This window comes from Gouania willdenowi, chromosome 8 (assembly GCF_900634775.1).
Source record: "Gouania willdenowi chromosome 8, fGouWil2.1, whole genome shotgun sequence".
In the NCBI taxonomy this organism is placed as follows: Eukaryota; Metazoa; Chordata; class Actinopteri; order Blenniiformes; family Gobiesocidae; genus Gouania; species Gouania willdenowi.
This window is the reverse complement of record NC_041051.1, coordinates 18,281,081-18,299,036: the sequence shown is the minus strand read 5'-3', so window position 1 is coordinate 18,299,036 and position 17,956 is coordinate 18,281,081. Positions and strand designations below refer to the sequence as shown.

The 17,956-nt window shown below is 37.3% G+C and overlaps 1 protein-coding gene across 2 annotated transcripts in view; it reads right to left on the bottom strand.

Annotated features, from left to right (window-relative positions):
* Window positions 1–17,716, bottom strand: part of col5a3a (collagen, type V, alpha 3a) — a 52,359-nt gene extending 34,643 nt beyond the window's left edge. For both annotated transcript variants that reach the window (XM_028455264.1, XM_028455265.1), the window contains exons 1-5: window positions 17,467–17,716; window positions 8,166–8,327; window positions 7,770–7,983; window positions 7,475–7,637; window positions 1,569–1,691 (exon numbers count right to left, since the gene is read on the bottom strand). In XM_028455264.1, the coding sequence (XP_028311065.1) occupies window positions 1,569–1,691; window positions 7,475–7,637; window positions 7,770–7,983; window positions 8,166–8,327; window positions 17,467–17,542 (738 nt within the window). In that variant the 5' untranslated portion in view covers window positions 17,543–17,716. The remainder of the gene's footprint in view (window positions 1–1,568; window positions 1,692–7,474; window positions 7,638–7,769; window positions 7,984–8,165; window positions 8,328–17,466) is intronic.
* Between the last annotated feature and the right edge of the window lie 240 nt (window positions 17,717–17,956).

Below are 17,956 nucleotides of genomic sequence, written 5' to 3'. Positions count from 1 at the left end.
TGTGTGTGCTCGACAAATATTTTATTTTTTGTATTGCCCAAAAGCTGTTAGTGAAATGACTAAACCAGGGGTCTGCAACCTGTGGCTCTGGAGCCTCATGTGGCTCTTTGACTCTTTTGCAATGGCTCCCTATAGCTTTTAAAAAAAAAAATTGAAATAAAGAGTTTTTCTTTTTTTTTACAGAAGCTATTATTTATTTTCTACAAATAAAATCATTATATAACAATTTGTCAACCTTAAAATAAATCACGTTGTGCAATGACTCTGTGCAACATCTACTGATCATCAACTTTCCTGCACCTGTAGTTAACCTTAAGTTTTAAATCTCTGCTAAGATAACTAAACCAACAAAAACACTATTCTGGAAGAAAATAGAGATTTTAATTGTTTGGGGACAGATTCATTTAACCACCAATGTGTCAGTTAAATATGAATGCCAAGAAATTAGCAATTAGCATGTGTTGACCGACATTATCATGCATTGTCAAATTCAAGTTACTTTTTGTGGCCCTTCAAATACATTAACTAAAAAAATCTGCTTTATATAACATTGTGTTCATGTAAAGTAAGATGCGTAACAATCTGAAGATGCAAGATACTAATTTGTTGTTATTTCTTGATGTCATTTGATTTGATTTGATTTTAAACTGTTTTTATGTTGCTATTTACACAATCAAACATTATTCTATATAATTTTAACTGTATATAATTGAATACACTGTATTGACTTCATTGAGACGGTATTTTTTTGGCTCTGGGAGGACTTTAAAACTGGTGAGAGGAGGCAGAATGGCTCCTTTGAGAGTAAAGGTTAATGCAGACCCCTGGACTAAACCAATGTTGAAAGTGGCCCAAAGGACCCAGCGTGTGAAAAACATCAGTGACATGATTTAGATGTTCTTGTAATTAACATTAGCGGACATGGGAGAGTGATGGGAAGTAGGTCAGAGCGGCGACAGATGTTAAACTTGTGCTGGATTCAAAGCTCGTTGCTCAGCTGTGGATTTATAAAAGCCAGTTGGATGACTTTCAACACAGCTTCACACTCACATTTTTGAAGCATCTGTATTAGCATTATCTATTACCGGTACTGGCCATTTCGCATGCACACATGCATCCACGCACTTGTTCGAGAGTGCATGTGGAAATTGTGCACCGGTGAACTGAGTCTCCCATGAGCTGGTTGCGTTCAATGTGTGCGTCCCTTTAAATGAGGACTCTTTGTCTTTCACACACCAGTAACAAACATATTGGAATTTTCCTCCATGATGGATTACATTTTTGCACACATATTGAGAAAAGAAGAGCTATGGATATTTTATTTGAGTTATAACCTTTAGAGTTTCCTTCCAAAATAACCTGACCTCCAAAAACTACATTACTGGCTGTATTTTTTTGATTGATGGCTTGTTCTGCACTAATATCTCACTCAGTAAACCATGGTTATATTAATAACTCTGAGCTCTGACCGAGAGCTCATCTTAGCAGCCAGGAAGTTATTATAATTTTGAAATTAGAAACATGTCATTATGTCGTAATTGGGCACAGTTCTTTGGCATAGCACTCACCTGCTTCATATCTGCAACTGGACTGTTGTAGAGCAATGCAGAGTCACAGTCTGGGATGTAGCTAACACAGTAGTTGGCGGCAGCCTGGGGGTCATCCACAATCAGTAGCTGCTGTATACCCCCCTAAAGTTAAAAAGGGAAGACAACAGAAAGAACTGACAAAACTGCACTGAATGGTGCACGAACACACAAGAGACACTGTAGAACCAATGCTGGTTACACAGAGCAAAGTGTAGCAATATAATGCCACTGATATAAATACAATTAGGCAATTCAGTCAATCTCTCACCACTATAGTCAAGACTATGTTCCTTCCTACAATGCCTTGAAGCTGTAGCTAGTGTAAATACACAACACAATGTCAGTGGGCATTGTCACCTCGACTTACGCATTTTTTTTTTCGTGCCGTACGACACGACTTACAAACTCAATGTGTTCATATTGGAAGTTGTTTTGTGAATTTGTGTCTTATTACAACACTTCATTCAGAGTTTGAGTTATGCCATAGGATGATAACTCCCATTACAATGCATTGCTTTTCAACAGGAAGCGCCACGAGATTTTGTGACGCGCAGCACAAATAAAAAAGGTGTCACACAGCGTGGAGACGTGCTGTGCATCACACATAGTTAGCGTACCCTACAGCACATAAAATATCGGGAAATCCTGTTGCCACACACAAAAAATGAATCAAAGTTTATTCTGTGTCGGTGTCACGAACTTTGTGAGACTCGGCTGAAAATACAAGTGGACACAGCCCCACTTAAAGCCCAAGGTTCTCAGTTCTCAGACTCATTTAGTTTAAATACATTTACAATGTAATACATGTTAGGCAGTGGCTATCCATACGATTACCGTATCAATATAGCGACATTCTAACCGTACGCAACGCCCCTCATTGGCCAGTTTAGCTCACTTGACTAAGACTAAACCTAACCCTACCCCTAAAAATTGTTGTGATATAGGGTTATAACCTAAACCTAACCCTAAACCTAACCCTAACCCCTAACTCAAACCCTAAGACGCTACGTACGTATACTTCGGTAAACGTACCAATAGCACCGGGGCTTGTCCGTACGGCAACCGTGCGAATAGACACTTTCTACATTTTACTCAACAACAGCATCCTATAGTTGACATCTCGGTAAAGTCTTCAAAGTATTGCTAATATTATATCACTAAATTCACTAAAAAAAATCCAACAAAATTGTCTACTAACTTTAATGTACATGTACCAATAATTCACATAAAAAAGGCAACCCGTGCCTGCCTCAGCATTGAAATGGATTTATTTGCTAAAATTGTCAATATAAATCACTATAATTGACAAACTAGAGCCAAACCGTTGCCCACACATTGTTCTTCTGGGACTGTTGGGAAGCCATTTGTTGTGTGATTAATTAAATTTGATCACCTGTTTAATGTTGTGTTGATTATATCCCCGCTGGGATATTTTTAATTAGGCTTCAGCAGCTCAAGGTGAAATAAATCCAAGCACACTTCTCCTCTAATACCCACCCACTCATGTATCTTCTCCTGAAACAGCTTAAATCCGCATTATTAGCAAATCATGTCAAAACAAAAGATCAATCGGTGTTAGGCTCAGAATACATCTTGGAATGCCTGTTATTAAAATGGCCTGTTCAGTTATTCAAGCTTTAATGTGACAAACATTAAGGGAGTGTTTTCTCCATAACTTTGTTTCTTCTTGTTTTTGGCAAACAGCCAGAGAAAAGCACCGGGAATGAATGCACAGTTAGGTGACTGGAAAGAGAGAGAGGGAGACAGAAAGACAGGGTGGCAATAGGGAGGTAATCCAATTTAATCTCATTTCCATTCATGATCAAAGGAAATGCTTTCAATGAGAACTTTCCCTGTTTTTCTCACTCAGTATGAGCTCTCACCGTGTACACGCAGTGAGTGAAATGTCACATCAAATCATTTAGATGATGCCATTGTTCATTAAAGATGCAGAGAAGACAGAAAAGGGGGAAAAAATCCAATCCAAAAATTTCTGTCTGGTCACATATGAGGCTATTAGAGAAGGACAGCAGTTGGTTTAAAATGTTTTTAGTATTTATACTGCTAACCCAAATGTATAGTTACTGTGCTATGGCAGAAACAATTGCTGGGATATTGGAAGAGATAGGAACCTTGTAAAATGACTCTGGGAATCCAGGAAAAGCGAAAACAATTATTAGTCATTTTTTTTAAAGATTAAAAAAAACAAAACAATAATTAACAAATATATTAAGCTTCTCTACATAGCGTTGGTTAAATAAGGTGTCCAAAAAATGCAGGCCATAAAGTGTGAAGACAAAATGGTTCTGGTTTTTCTAACACATGACAGCTAGGAAGGTTCAATATTAGCTTTTTTTTCTCCAACACTAAATTTCTTTAACCAATACCATTATAATCATAGACTCCCACCCTCAACCTTATTTTAGGTCACATTATATATCACAATGGAAAAAATAGGTTAAGACTCCTTTTACTGTGATGCTCTACAACAGTGTTTCCCAAACTTTATTGCCCCATGTACCCCTTAGCCTTTATTTCTTATCGCAAGCACCGCCTAGCTCATGTATTATATGATTTATTTGTGTCTTCAGGCTCGTCTAAAATATTTCCTGTGTCACGTCCAACATTATCTTTGAATTTAGGCCTTTTTATTCATTCATTTGTGATGTTTTGGTCATTTTAGAATTTTAACTTCACCTTTTGGTCTATTTTAAAAAGTCTGTGTGCATGTAAAAAAAAAAAAAAAAAAAATCTATAATGTTAAAAAAATAAACTGACAAATGTTTCTGTGTACCTCCTGAGAGGTGTTAAAGTACCCCAGTTTAGGAACCACTGCTCTACAGGATGTATTCCGAAACAAAAAAGCACCAGAAAACTCATTCAACTTTAGTTATGGAAAAAATGCCAGTTTCCTTTTTAAAGTGTTGTCTTAAAAACAACACATTTACATTTTTCAGTATCGGTGGAGAAACCGATATTGTATATTGACGTCGACCGATTTTACATTTCATGCCCAATATCGGCAAGTAATAAAGGTGCCCATAATATCCAGAATTTCTAATAATGGCCAGACTGGATTTTTATCTGTGCAGTCAGTGTATTGGAGGCACTCACAGGGCATCCATCAAGAGTCACAATCAACCATTGTGTTTGTTTTACTACAGTAACAAAGTGAGTTGGGACATCAAACTTTTGTAATCATTTGGAAGAAATCTGGAAGCAATAGAGCCATGAGTGGCTGATCACAGTCCCTCTGCTCCCACGCAGCTCCCACACTGGGAGAACTGGGCCGGAACGCTGGCCTCCTCCCCAAGACCCAGGGCCTGGGAACAGAGCCTAATCCCTAACGGTACACACCCATTCAAAGTGTTAAACAGCAATATAATCAGTCTGACCTACAGTGCATATTAATAGCTATATAAATATATCAATATATCAGGTTTGGTCTTTTTTCCCTCAATAACTAAGGAGGAATATCTGAAAGTGGAGCAGAAGTTCTACACCAGGAACGGAGTTTGGGTTCAGTTTAATGGAACAAAACATAAACTGTGTGGATCAAACTAGAATTTGAAGGAGATAAATAGCTAATCTTAAAGGATCTGGCATCTGCACTAAAACCCTTAACATCTGTATAACTCTTCAAAAAGGAGGATGATATTTCCTATTGAAATAGAATGACTCAAAAAAGGAAACGGGAGTGTTTTTAGAGCGAAGCAGTAGAAAGAACTGTGGGACTTACCCTACTGATGATGTGTTGTTGCAATAGTAATCCAAGGGGACATGTTTACTAACATTGTTCATTTTGACTTGAGTCATAGTCTTTTGACTAAAATGCAACTTAGTTTTAGACAAAATAGTCAGAATATTTCAGTTATAGTCTAGTTTTAGTCAACTAAATGACATTAAGATTTTAGTCGACTAAATCTGTTACGGAAATAGTCGACTACAATATCAAGAGTTTATGAATTTTTTAAAGATTTGATTCCCATTGATCAACCTGATATTGAATGGAAATAATATTTGTAAATGCGTAATCATGTGATCAGTGTAAAACGGTCACATAAGTTCTGATTGGATTTCGTTCCATTTGACAAAATTGTAGTTTAGTTTTTATTAGTTGATAAAATATCAATATATTTTGTAGATAGTTTTTGTTGACAGGACATTTTAAAATTAGTTCTAATCTTGTTATTTTCACTAAACCTATGATGAAAATGTTTAGTCAACAAAATGAACAGTTTTCTACCTAATGTGCAATATATAATCATTTAAAAGCTAAAAAGCCTTAAAGATAGCGAGGGTTGGGAACAAAGAGAGCAGTTTGTAATGTATGAAAGGATTTACGTTCAGAAAAAGGAAAGATAAAGTGAGTATGTTCAGTACAACGGCATAAGTGAAGGTGAAGAAGTAAGTGGTTTGTATCCAAGAGGCTGCATTGCCTCTTGTAGTCACTTTTGATTAAAAGACACCTGAGGGAAATTAAAAGTGTTTTCTTAAGACATTATAATAAGTGAATGGGACAATGGTCACCCTGATCTATGAAGTTGGGAATTGATTTATTATTGTACAGTTTTCTATCTCATTCGTGCTTCATTTGAAATTGCATTTACTTTAACAAAGTATGTGCCTGTGATATTTCAAAGGATATAAGCTGTCCCTGAATATAAACTGTAAGGATTTCACTAACTAAATTACGCACACTCATAATATTGTGTAAAAAATAAAGTGATAACAAAGTTCACAATCCATGGTTGCTCTTTAATTGATTTCGTTTTTCCAAAGCGACAGATCCAAACTGACAAATGCAGTTTTAAAAGACCGTCTGACAGAAGATGATTCCCTACTTAGCGTCACATTTTTTCTGAAATAGGCAGAGGACATGCTGTCTTTTACAATGCATTCATTGTATAAACGGTAAAGTATTGCATTTAAATGAATTAGAGAGGGCCAAATCCAATGTATGGTACTGTGACTTTTAAAAAGGCTGTTTTCTATTAGGCGTGACTTGTATACTCTGTTCTAGAACTTTAATCCTTAAAGTCATTGTGCTTTATGAAGCCATCAAAAAACCAACCCACACATTCCTTACTTCAAGAATCAAGTTAGTATAAGAAATAAAACAAGGAAGTCAGTCCTGTTTTGCAGGACCCTTTCCAAAAAATAAGAATATCATGGAAAAGTTGCTTAATTTTCATAATTCCATTCAAAAAGTTAAACTTTCATAGATTATAGTTTCAGGGCTCACAATTTAAACAATTTCAAGTATTTATTTGTTTGTTTTTACATAGTTTGGGCTCCCAGCATATAAAACCCACGAAAACAGGAATTGAAAAAATTACAATACTATGAAGAAATCACCATTTACTTCTCAGTTTTTGCAGAAAAAAAGAGGAGAAGAAGGACTGGACTGTTGGCCAGTGGTCCAACGTCCTCTTTTCTGATGAAAGTAAAGTGTGCCGTTCATTTGGGAATCAATGTCCAAGGGTTTGGAGGAAGACGGGTGAAGATCAGAACAGAGCATTTCATCCCAAATCATGACTGACTATAGATATTTCACACAGCTTGGGTTCTGTTCCTCACCCGTCTTCCTCCAAACCCTTCACAGTATTCTAATTTTTTTTTAATTCCTGTTCTGTACGTGCAGAAAAAAAGGGCTGATAAATCAAATCAGAAATTAGAGGTAATTAGTTCTCACTCAATTACCTTTTCCTGAACAGAAAAATAATTTCGCTACTCTCTACTTTTCATGACTATTTTATTCACATTTGAATTGTTTCATACAAACAAAAATGGCAGAGTGAACCATTTGAAAGTACAGTGAAATGTGAGAACGTAGACAAAACAACAACAGTACGGCTTAGTTACACGTGTCAAAGAATCCCAACCTCAAAAGCATCTTTATCCAGCAGCCGAGACCCGAACACTGTCACACCTCCTGTACTGACCACTGGATCGTCCCCTCTTTGCAGATCAACGGTCGCTACTTGGTGGCAATCCAAGTAAAGAGTCAAAGTCTTCCCTTGCACACTATAAGCTATTCTGTGCCATCTGAAAAAAAAAACAAGGAGTATAAAAGTCAAATGTCAAACACCATTTCAAGACCAACGGAGAGGATTTAGGTCGGACTGGAAGGGGATTTATTTTAGAGTAAAGTAAAGCAAACTGGTTGAAACTACTCACTGTCCATTGGCTAGGTTGATCTTTCTGAAGATGGGGTGCATTTGTGGGGCAGGATGGCCATGTTGATCCTCATACAGAAAGACAGGTGATTTGCCAAGTTGGAACCCCAACTGCTGAATTCCATGTTCATCGTATACTGAAAGCAGGAAAACCTGAGAGCCTTTTCTAGCGCGTACAGTTGCCATTAGTGAAAAATCCTCTGGAAATTTGGAATCTGAAACAACAGACAAGTGTATGATTTTCTAATTGCCTATATGTCTATTGAAATGCTAATGAAGTACTTTATTTTTAGTCAGCTCCAGAAGGTTTTATTGATGCAGAAATGGTTTGTGGCTTAGTGGAGTTTGGACGTAGCTGCTATATGACATATGCTACAATAGGAAAAGCATTTATTACCAGGAAAAAGTTGTTTGGTAGGAACACTGAGCTGGATCTTTTTCATCTTGAAGGCCAGGTCTGCCTCCTGCAGGTGTCCCCGGCTCTCGCAAAAACCAGCCACCATGGACACTCCTTCCATGTACTCCGACAGCTTCAGTGCATGCAGAACATCGACGATATCTGCAGGGAATAAAAAAAAAGGCAGTAAATTAACCATATGGTCTCCTTTGCACAGTTGACAGAAGAAACAAATTGCTTTGTTACTCTATATCAAGGGTGTCAAATTTATCTTAGTTTGACAGCCACATACAACCCAGTTTGAACTCAAGTGGGCCAGACCAGAAAAATCTATGTTTTTGTTGAGAAAAAAAAAGCTGTGGTGCCTCAGTTTGCACTTTCACAAATAAGAAATATTTGAATTAACTTACAACTTCCTTATTATCAAGCATTTGGTCAAAATGATTTGATGTCACAACTAATTTTCTTGAAATTTGTAATGTATTTTGTGGGATCGTTTTCAAGAATTTTCCAGGTTTTAGAAAGAAAAAAAAAAAAAAACTATGATTCAAAACTACTGCATATAATATATTACTGCAAGCTCCATCATATTTTGGTGAAGTTTGGAGGAGTTTTTTTTTCATTTGGATGGAGTGCGATATCTACAACTTATATATGTTTATGCTGTAACTTACTTTGAACAAAATCTTCCCATGGGCCATACAGTATACACATACAGTATGCTCCAAATACTCACACACAAGCTTTGTTATTTAGTAAAGTCATGTATCGATGACCATAAGAATGCACTGATAACTCATATTTCTTGTCTACTTGTGTTATTATGTCAAAGGTATTTCGTAAAGATATGAAGAAGAATAGCTTGTTGTTTGTTTTTTTGTCAGGTGAATACTTCAGTTTACCTATGTGAGACACTTTTCTGTCTGGCTCATTTAAGTGCTGGTTGTTAGTGCAAAGAAAAGCAGGGTTTAGTGTGGCTGAGAGCGGCTTTTTAAGTGTGGTTCCTTCCTGCTTCCTATGAGTCGGAAGAGCTGCTCTGAGATGGCGGCAGGTGGCCAATATTCCTTGGGTGTTATTAGAGGATAGGGGAGGTGCACAGACCAACCCATAATCCTACTGAAGCACACCTGACAGCTGACACCTGCACTCTACTCAGCTTGTTCCAGCCAGTAACATTACAGTATGTCTGGACTACATTTATCTCTGTTTGAGCATTACAGTTACAATAGAATTACCACTTCTGGGCAGTGATTTATGATGTTTTCAAGCCTTCGAGGGAACAAAAACGATCCTTTATTCTCTGAGATAATGACCTGTGTTTTGTGCCTACGAACGCATATAAAGTTGAAGATGTGGCCACTTGATGAATCAGTCTCACTAATCTTGATGGATTGCTTTTTTTGTTGCACAAAAACACTGTCATATTCATCTTTTTTTTGCCTTGGCTTCTGATTTGAGGCTTTTCCAAGTGGAGTGTTTCTCTCGTTACAATGAGCCTGCGCTTTGTTTGCATTTTGCAGTTCATGTTATTAGATGTTCTGCTGATAAAGTGCTGCCGTGAGCATTAGTTAGAATCAGGGCTTTGTGCACAGCCAGTCTCCAGCCAGCTGCTAGAGAGAGCCACTCAGCACTTAATATTCCAGGCATATGAAATGAGGATCCTAAACCCAAATTGCCTCATGCAGTTCTTATTGCTCATATAGAGCTTGCCTTTTATTCGTTTTATAAATTAAACATGTGCAGCGATTTTGCTGTGTTACACAGACATTGTGTGCAGAAATGTCCTACAATACATTTCTATTCGCTCAATCAACATAACTCGGTTTCAAACAATATAAATATGACATGTTGTTTATAACCAATGGTGCTGTTGGTATTAGGTTTACAAGCTACAGCAGTTCTGTCAACTGGCTTTGTTTTGTAGTTTATTTTGTAAACTTGGCTTAGCTATGGCTGATCCCAAGGTAAGTCGTTCTAAATCACAGCAAAATGGTTGTAGTCCAAGCCCCGGAGGAACTGCGGTCTTGTTTTGTGCAGAGGTTGCATGTTCCCCAGAAGCAGGGGGTTTCCTCTGGGTAATGGGCCTTACTCCAACAATCTATGGTCCGCCCGGGTGGAACCAGCCTTCCATTCTAAGAAAGCTGGGACAGCCATTAAGATGTAATTTGTTTGTATTTCACCATAAACCCTAATGCTGTAGTGCCATTTGAATATCAATGTTGTCTTTGTTGGCCATGAAAAAAAAATACAGTGAGTGAATGATTTGAAAAATATGTACATTTGTTAATTATGCAACTCTGTGATAGCAAAGGTTTCATTTCAGTCAACTATGACATTTAGCCATATATGGCCCCAACTTACCTATTCTCTCGGTTTAGGGCTAAGTTCTATTTACTCAATTGAAAGGTGGGATGAGATGTCATGCAACAAGATGTTGTGATAGTAAAACATCAAAGATATATTGTCAGGGTACAAGTGGTATTGCAAGGGAGTGTCGGATAAATAGATCCACGTGCTCTAAGGGCGACTGTGGCTCAGGTGTTAAAGGGGTCGTCCCCTGATCCTGAAGATTAGGGTTCAATTCCAGTCTATGTGTTGAAGTATCGTTGGGCAAGACACTGAACCCTAAGTTGCTTCCAATGGTTGATTAGTGCCTTGCATGGCAGTTCAGTCCCATTGGTGTGTGTGTGAATAGGTGAATGTACTGATATTGTGAAGCACTTTGGGGCTACCATGGTGGTTATAAAGCACTATATAAATCTAGTCCATTTATGATCGACCACACACTTGATTACTATGATTTATTTCTATGTATTCCTATTGAGCTAAAATACTCATATCCAGATAAGTATGTAAAGTATATCCAGAGTTGAAATAAAAACATGATTATTTTTCGTATTGCATTTTTGTGTGGGTATTTTATAATTTCCAAAAATATTGCATCATTATCATGAGCCAATTATCGCTATCGTATGAAACGCAACTTATCTAATTGCTTTCTCCTTCATTCATTTCCAGATGAAACAAAACATAATCATACTGTATAAAAGTGATCAGAACTGAATTAATAAACAAGTCCAATGTAAAAATGTTTCCAAATATCTGATATGATATGATCACCACATGGACAAATGTCTTTTTATGCAAACAAAACTTATTTTAATACTTAATAAACAAAATAAATGAAAACCAATGCAAGATCTAATTCCTCTTTTATTTTGTGAATCTTCTATAGGTCTGTAGACTAAACAGCAAGAGTCCAGCATGGTTTTCAATGTCTCCCTGCTCAAACTCAAATGAATGCAATGAACATACGATTATGCAGTTCTGCAGACGGCCTGATAATGAGCTAGCTAGGCACAGGTGTGGTGAAGCAGTGAGACACTCTTGGACATGAAGGGTAACAGAGCCTACTTCAGTTTTCCCAGTAGACATAGTTTGCAAAGTGGGACACAACCTGTACAGGACACCACGCTATGACAGAACGTTAATTAATTGATTTCAGGAATATTTTCTAGACTAATTCAATGCCTTTTTACAACGAAATGTGGTTAGATTTTGCTGACAAGGAAGTGATGACCTTTGACAATCATTAGACATCAGAGAACATGCTGGAGGCAGAAGCCTAAAGACAGCAGGCAAGCAAACATTCACAATATTCTAGTCTATATTAATATTATTGGCTTAGCTCCTTAATGACAGGGAAAACCTTTATAAGGACATTCAAAGAAAGTGCAACACTAAAACAAATTGAACATTTAAGAATCATGCAAAAAAATATAGCAATATTTGTGTGAAACAAAGCAATAACATTTTCTCACTCGCTTTAATGCATTTTCAATGATTTCAGTTATGCAGGCTTGGTATTTGTTCTCCTGCAGATTTAATTATCTGACCAGGTTTAGAGTGCTATGCATATATGAGCTTTGACTTGTGCACGTCTTTATTCTAGTTAAAGATACCTGTAAAATTGAAGACCGAACATAGAAAACAATAAAGGTTCACCCTTTATTTTAAGTTTTATACACAAAGCTGACAATACATTGTAATTATTATGACATAACACCTGTTATTAGCAGCATGAATAAGGTGTCATGAAGGCTGTCAATAAGTGTTGTTTTGCTAAATTATGACACATTTGGAGCTATGTTGGCATTTTTGGGGTTAGGGGTTAGTATTAGGGGTTTGGAAGGGATGGGGGGGATATATTTTATTCTAGTGGCCTGGCTCTGCCAAGGTTTGGTAGGGGTTAGGGTAACAAATGACAGTCTTCATGACACCTTATTCATGCTAATGACAGGTGTCATGCCATAATACTGACAGCGTAATGTCAGCCTTATGTATATAACTTCAAATAAAGTGTTACAAAATAAAGCTTGGACATATGAAGATTCATAAAGCTACAAATTATAGGACCACTGCCAAAATGTTATATTAATCCCACCAACGCATCACATACATTCATGAGGATATTGAAGTTTTACCAACAGCTAACATGTATTCTTCCTAGGATTAAGTTGTACTGTATAATATATAAATATACACAACCACATCAATTCAAAGCTATAAAATATGTTCCAGTTGTTATTTCTCCTCAAGTCTGTGATATTGTACAGCTATGCCCAGCAAAGAGTAACAGACACACTTCTTGACAGAAAAGAGCAAAAGCCTGTCTACTCCCAGATCAACATCTGCCCTCTGGATAGGCCACCAAACAGTCTGCATCTGTTTGCCATCTCTGGATATGTGACTGGTGACATAGTCCTTCCACATCCTGGGGCCGAATAACTCCGCAACATTTCACTCATACATGGACATAATGGACGCTGCTCTCTGTGTTTCAACAGCAAATGTCTCTGAAGACATTCTTTATGACTCACATTACTTACACTCCCAGCCCTGCCTGAAAATATCCCACACTCACACACACACTATGCTGTACTGTCATAAAGTATTGCATTGGGGAAATGGGAAATATTAACAAGAAATGAAGCCAGGAATGAAGAAAGAAGACCTTCCCATGGTTTCTTGGACCACACCCTGGGAGAAGTAGGAGAAAAGAAGTGTCATTTGAACTTTAAAGTAGAGTGTGTATATAGACTTGCATCAATGCCATAATTAATTATAGGACAATGTCGAAGCATGTGCTGAACGTTCACAGAACACAAATAAAAACTGACAAGCTGTAAAATGTTTATCTAACCCAAGCTAACAAAAAAAAACCGATATTCTAATTCTAATGGAGTTCACCTTACAATAATAGGAAAGAATGCTATGATTTAATGAGAGCAATCAAAGAATGAGCTTCTAAAAATTTCATTATGACATTTTCCCAACTAATATAAAGCATGAACAGGAGAAATGGTTTATCATTAAGAACTCTTTGTAACAAATGATAACTAAAAATAAGTTTGAATGCTCAAAATGTATGTAAAAAGTAAATTCTAATTTGTTTCCACTAGAGAATTTGTTGTTGTGAATGTGAACCAGTTAAAGCTACTGATAAACACTGGTAATGTTTATTGTGCTGTACTTTGCAGTTGAGTCTGTTTTTTTTTTTTTTTTTTTTTTAAGTATTGTTTGTTAGGAAAGATGTCTCTGGGTAGCTAATAATGTAAATGTTTCTTCATTCTTTTCATTTATGACAAGTAATTGGTCTGAATGTCAGCTGGCAGATAAAGTGACATGTTTGAGTTTTGGTTAATCTAGTGCTTTGAAAAGTCTTTGTTTTATGAAAGCCAAAAGTCATAATGCACCCCATTAATCAATGATGTTGTTTTCTAAGGGTTTTGCTGAATGTAGGTCAACAGCTCTACCCTATTGCCCAGGCCAAGTCTGTCATACTGTTGCTGTGGGAATCTGGTGGGATTCTGGTACAAGCCGGACCTACATTTTCATCCAAATCCCATTTTCACCCCATTTTTCAGGCTTCTTGGTTTGTTCAGCTCATGTTCACACATAGCCTGATAGGCCAAGAAGTTATGAGGAGCTTGGCCTATGGAGAAAACACCTGCCCCCACTGGTCAAAAGCTGGACAGCCATGTCCACACATGCACAGAGTTTTAGTGGTCAGAGGACAATTTGGAAAATACAGAAGATCAATTTCACAGTAATTATCTCCACTGCCTGCCCAACCTAATGTGACCTAATTTCAGATTACAAACTTCACAGCAGGGTCAGTGAGAATGTTATTCCTTCCAAAATGTGCACAATTAAACCCCACACACAAGTATCAGAGGACTAAAAACACCCAACAATAAATAAAAAATAAATGTAATCACATCCAATAAACTTTAAATCCATCACTTCCACAGACAACAATAAGAAGTCAATATGTTTTATTGACAAAATTAGGAGTTCAGCATTGTGCAAAAACACACATTTACATGCATTTTTACTCTGGGGCATTGCTTTTGTGGATATTCTTAGTGCCCTGACCTTGAAAAGAAGTAAAAGCTGACAATGGAACTTTTCTGAAACTCACAAATATGAGCTAAGGAGAAAGATGACAAGAATGTAGACTAGACAAACATAACTAAATCATCTTTTTTTATGTCTATCATCCTGCAGTTGGGTCCAAGTCTGCCACAGAAGTCTATTGGCACATTTGTTGATCATAAACACTGAGGCAAAGGGCCCTGAAGAGACCAGTGTCTGGATGCCAGATGTGAATTAAATATTATGTTACTGATCGTCACTTCAGTATTCAAGGTTTAACTAATGTTGATTCACAGAACAAATGAAGACAGAGCATAGATATTCATAACATTTTCATTTCCCGGTTGCTTATCTTTCTAAATTCAGCTGACTTAAAGATTTTTTTTTCTATTCCCTGTTCATTTGTTGCCAGATCAAAGACAAACAACAATGCATGTTACCATCCTTTGCGAGTCTGCAGAGAGACTAAATCAAGCCTGGCAGTGAGTGGGCTGTATGCACAATTTCACCGCGTCACAAAATCCTGTTTGGGACGTGAACTGGGTATATGCAGCAGGAGAGTGACAACGTAAACAAAGTTATGAAACATTTAAAAACATCAACTAACTTTTCCTTTCTTTGAAGGCGCACAGACAGAATAGAAGACAAATAGAGCTGAACAAAATATGTTGAGGCAAGAGAACAGAGGATTCCGAATGAAACCAAATGTGCACATGTTCGTAAGCCTCAGAAACTTCCTGCTAGCAAACAGATCAACAAAGTACGCTCTCGTGTGTTTCAAACACATGCACACACACAGAGAGAGAGAGAGAGAGAAATCATATGGGAAAGCATTCTTACTCCAACTATCACAGACACAAAAACACGCGCAGATACAGAGACTCTGACACTTTATCAGCCTCGTGCACGTACAGCTGCTGTATCTCTGTCACCATATGTCATAAGCACTTTTATATCTTCCCAGGCTCTCACTTCACGGGCCTTCATCAGCGAGCAGTAAACATCACAACCGCTGTGTCACCCCAAGGTGATTAATTTGGCATGAAATCCTCAACTGAACTCAGACAAACTCAACAAAGTATGCAAGCTCTCAAGCTGAAAGTCCCTAAGGAAGGAAACGTCTTTAAACTTGTGATGGACATTGAGTCATTGAGCTGCAGCACCTAAAAGCAGAGTAAAGTTACTCTGATATGAAGATATTACTGTAATCAAAGCAGCTAAACAGGTGAGGGATTGATGAGTACTTATTAAGAATGGGACGATTTATCTTGCAATAAGATATTGCAAGATTAAAACATGACCTGCTACAACTACAGGAGACATAGTCCATGTCCAAAGCTCTCAATTGCTGCCAGAATATTGATATTTTCAAAAAGCTTGTTATGCACATTTAATTCACAGATACATGCACTTTTTTTTTTTGAAGATTGTCATGATGATGACGTGGTTAGGTTTTTATTTTAGACTTACATGAATAATCAGGCTCTTTATTGTGATCTATTTGCAGAGAAGCATTTCTGATTGATTGACTGATATTTATTTGTTCTCGGCTGTCTTCAAACATATGCGAGAATAAACATTAATTTTAACAACCAAAAATGGAACGGGCTGAAACAGTAACTGCTAATCGGAACCCATCCCAAAACAGCATTATACATTAAAAAAAACTATAGAAACAATGCAATAACAGCGCTATTCATCAGCTTATCAACTTGTGTTTCAATAGATGCAAAACATTTTGTTTTTTTAATATTTTTTGAATAAAGTGATCCTCATGATCATTCCACACTTTAACACTGTAAACAGATGCATTTGTTCTAAATTTACTTTGTTCAAAACATAAACCCCTCTTGGATTATACTTTCCTCCTCTTTGTTTAAAAAGTGATATAATACCCAAAGGAAAACTTTTATTTCTTACTCTACACTTTGAATACGAAAAAATGGGTCTTATTTATGCTTTTGTTTCTTTCATATTCGCTTACCCAGCGTAAGCATGTGCCCTAATTTGGTCAAATACAAGAATACAAGTTTTTTTTTTTTTTTTGTCTTTTTCCACTTTCCAAAAATGTGGTCTGGTATTGTTATTGTATCGTCTCTAATATCGTTTTGTCCTTCGTCCCACCTCCAGTACACTTTTCCTCTTGCGGATGAACAAGGTGTGTCACCATGCTCATTCATATATATTATAATTTATGTTGTTATAATATTTGATAGTAAGTGGTGGTGGCCAGATTCAATGACCATGAGGCAATAAGAGTGTTAGTGCTCACAGAGCCTTCAAAAAGGCTCTGTGAGCACTTCACGTTAAACAGATCCGTGACAGGAATGTTAATCTTCTCTGTTCTTTCAGTGCGCGGCCATTCGCCTCTTTCTCGAGCCAACGTTAAACCTTTTCACGGTAAATCGACACCGGGTCACAAGCAAACTCAAACATGACGTCATCATCCTTGTGCAGTAGGCTGCTGTGCACTGACGGCGCACCTGACGCAATGGACGCTTCACGTCTACCGGTCATTCTGAATCTGTTCATCAATGACTGGAATTAACATTTATATACATGTCTAATAATATTGCAAAGTTGAAGTTATTTTGTATTATTGTTGACAACTTCTAAATGTACATAAAGGGAGTTCAATTTAATGTCAGTCCCAGCGTAGTGTTTCACAACAACTGGTTCAAACTATGAAACTTTAACGTAACACCATGAAAATCAGGTTTTTGTGCCAAATTGTAAAAAAAAAAAAAAAAAAAAAAAAAAGGTACAGCCAGGTAATGAGTCAAGAATAAACGTAAAATAAGCGTACTTTTCTATAGACGTACAGTTTTAAAATTCATAGGAAATATTGAAATTGATACTTCACCTGCTTGTGCTGTGTTTTGAAGTAACACAAAAATAAGTATTCCCCAGTGCGACCAGATTCTAATGATCTGGTCCATGGTCTTCTGGTCTTCAACTCTAAACCGCAGATATACTCAAAGCTGGGTGAGCAGTGGAGCCATGCGTAAAGATTAAAAAACAAAAAAAAGAAGAAGATCCAGTCTACAGTTGAGGTTAAAGTAGTAAGCTTTTGGTGGCCCCTCTCTCAGTGTCCGTCCGTCCTTCTCATTCAGTGTCCCCCTCTCTCCATCAGCCCTCCTCCCCGCCCTCACACGGGACGGTGCCCGGGGCGCACGGATGTGTGCCGCGCCTGCTCTCCGTCGTAAATCATGTTTATTACCAGAGGTAATTTGTTAGGTCTCACGTCCTAAGAACAGTAATTACCGACAGATATGATAGAGAGGACAACGTCCTGACCAACCTGCATGTCATCAGAAAATATTCACAAAGTAAACTTTTACTTTTCTCTTAAT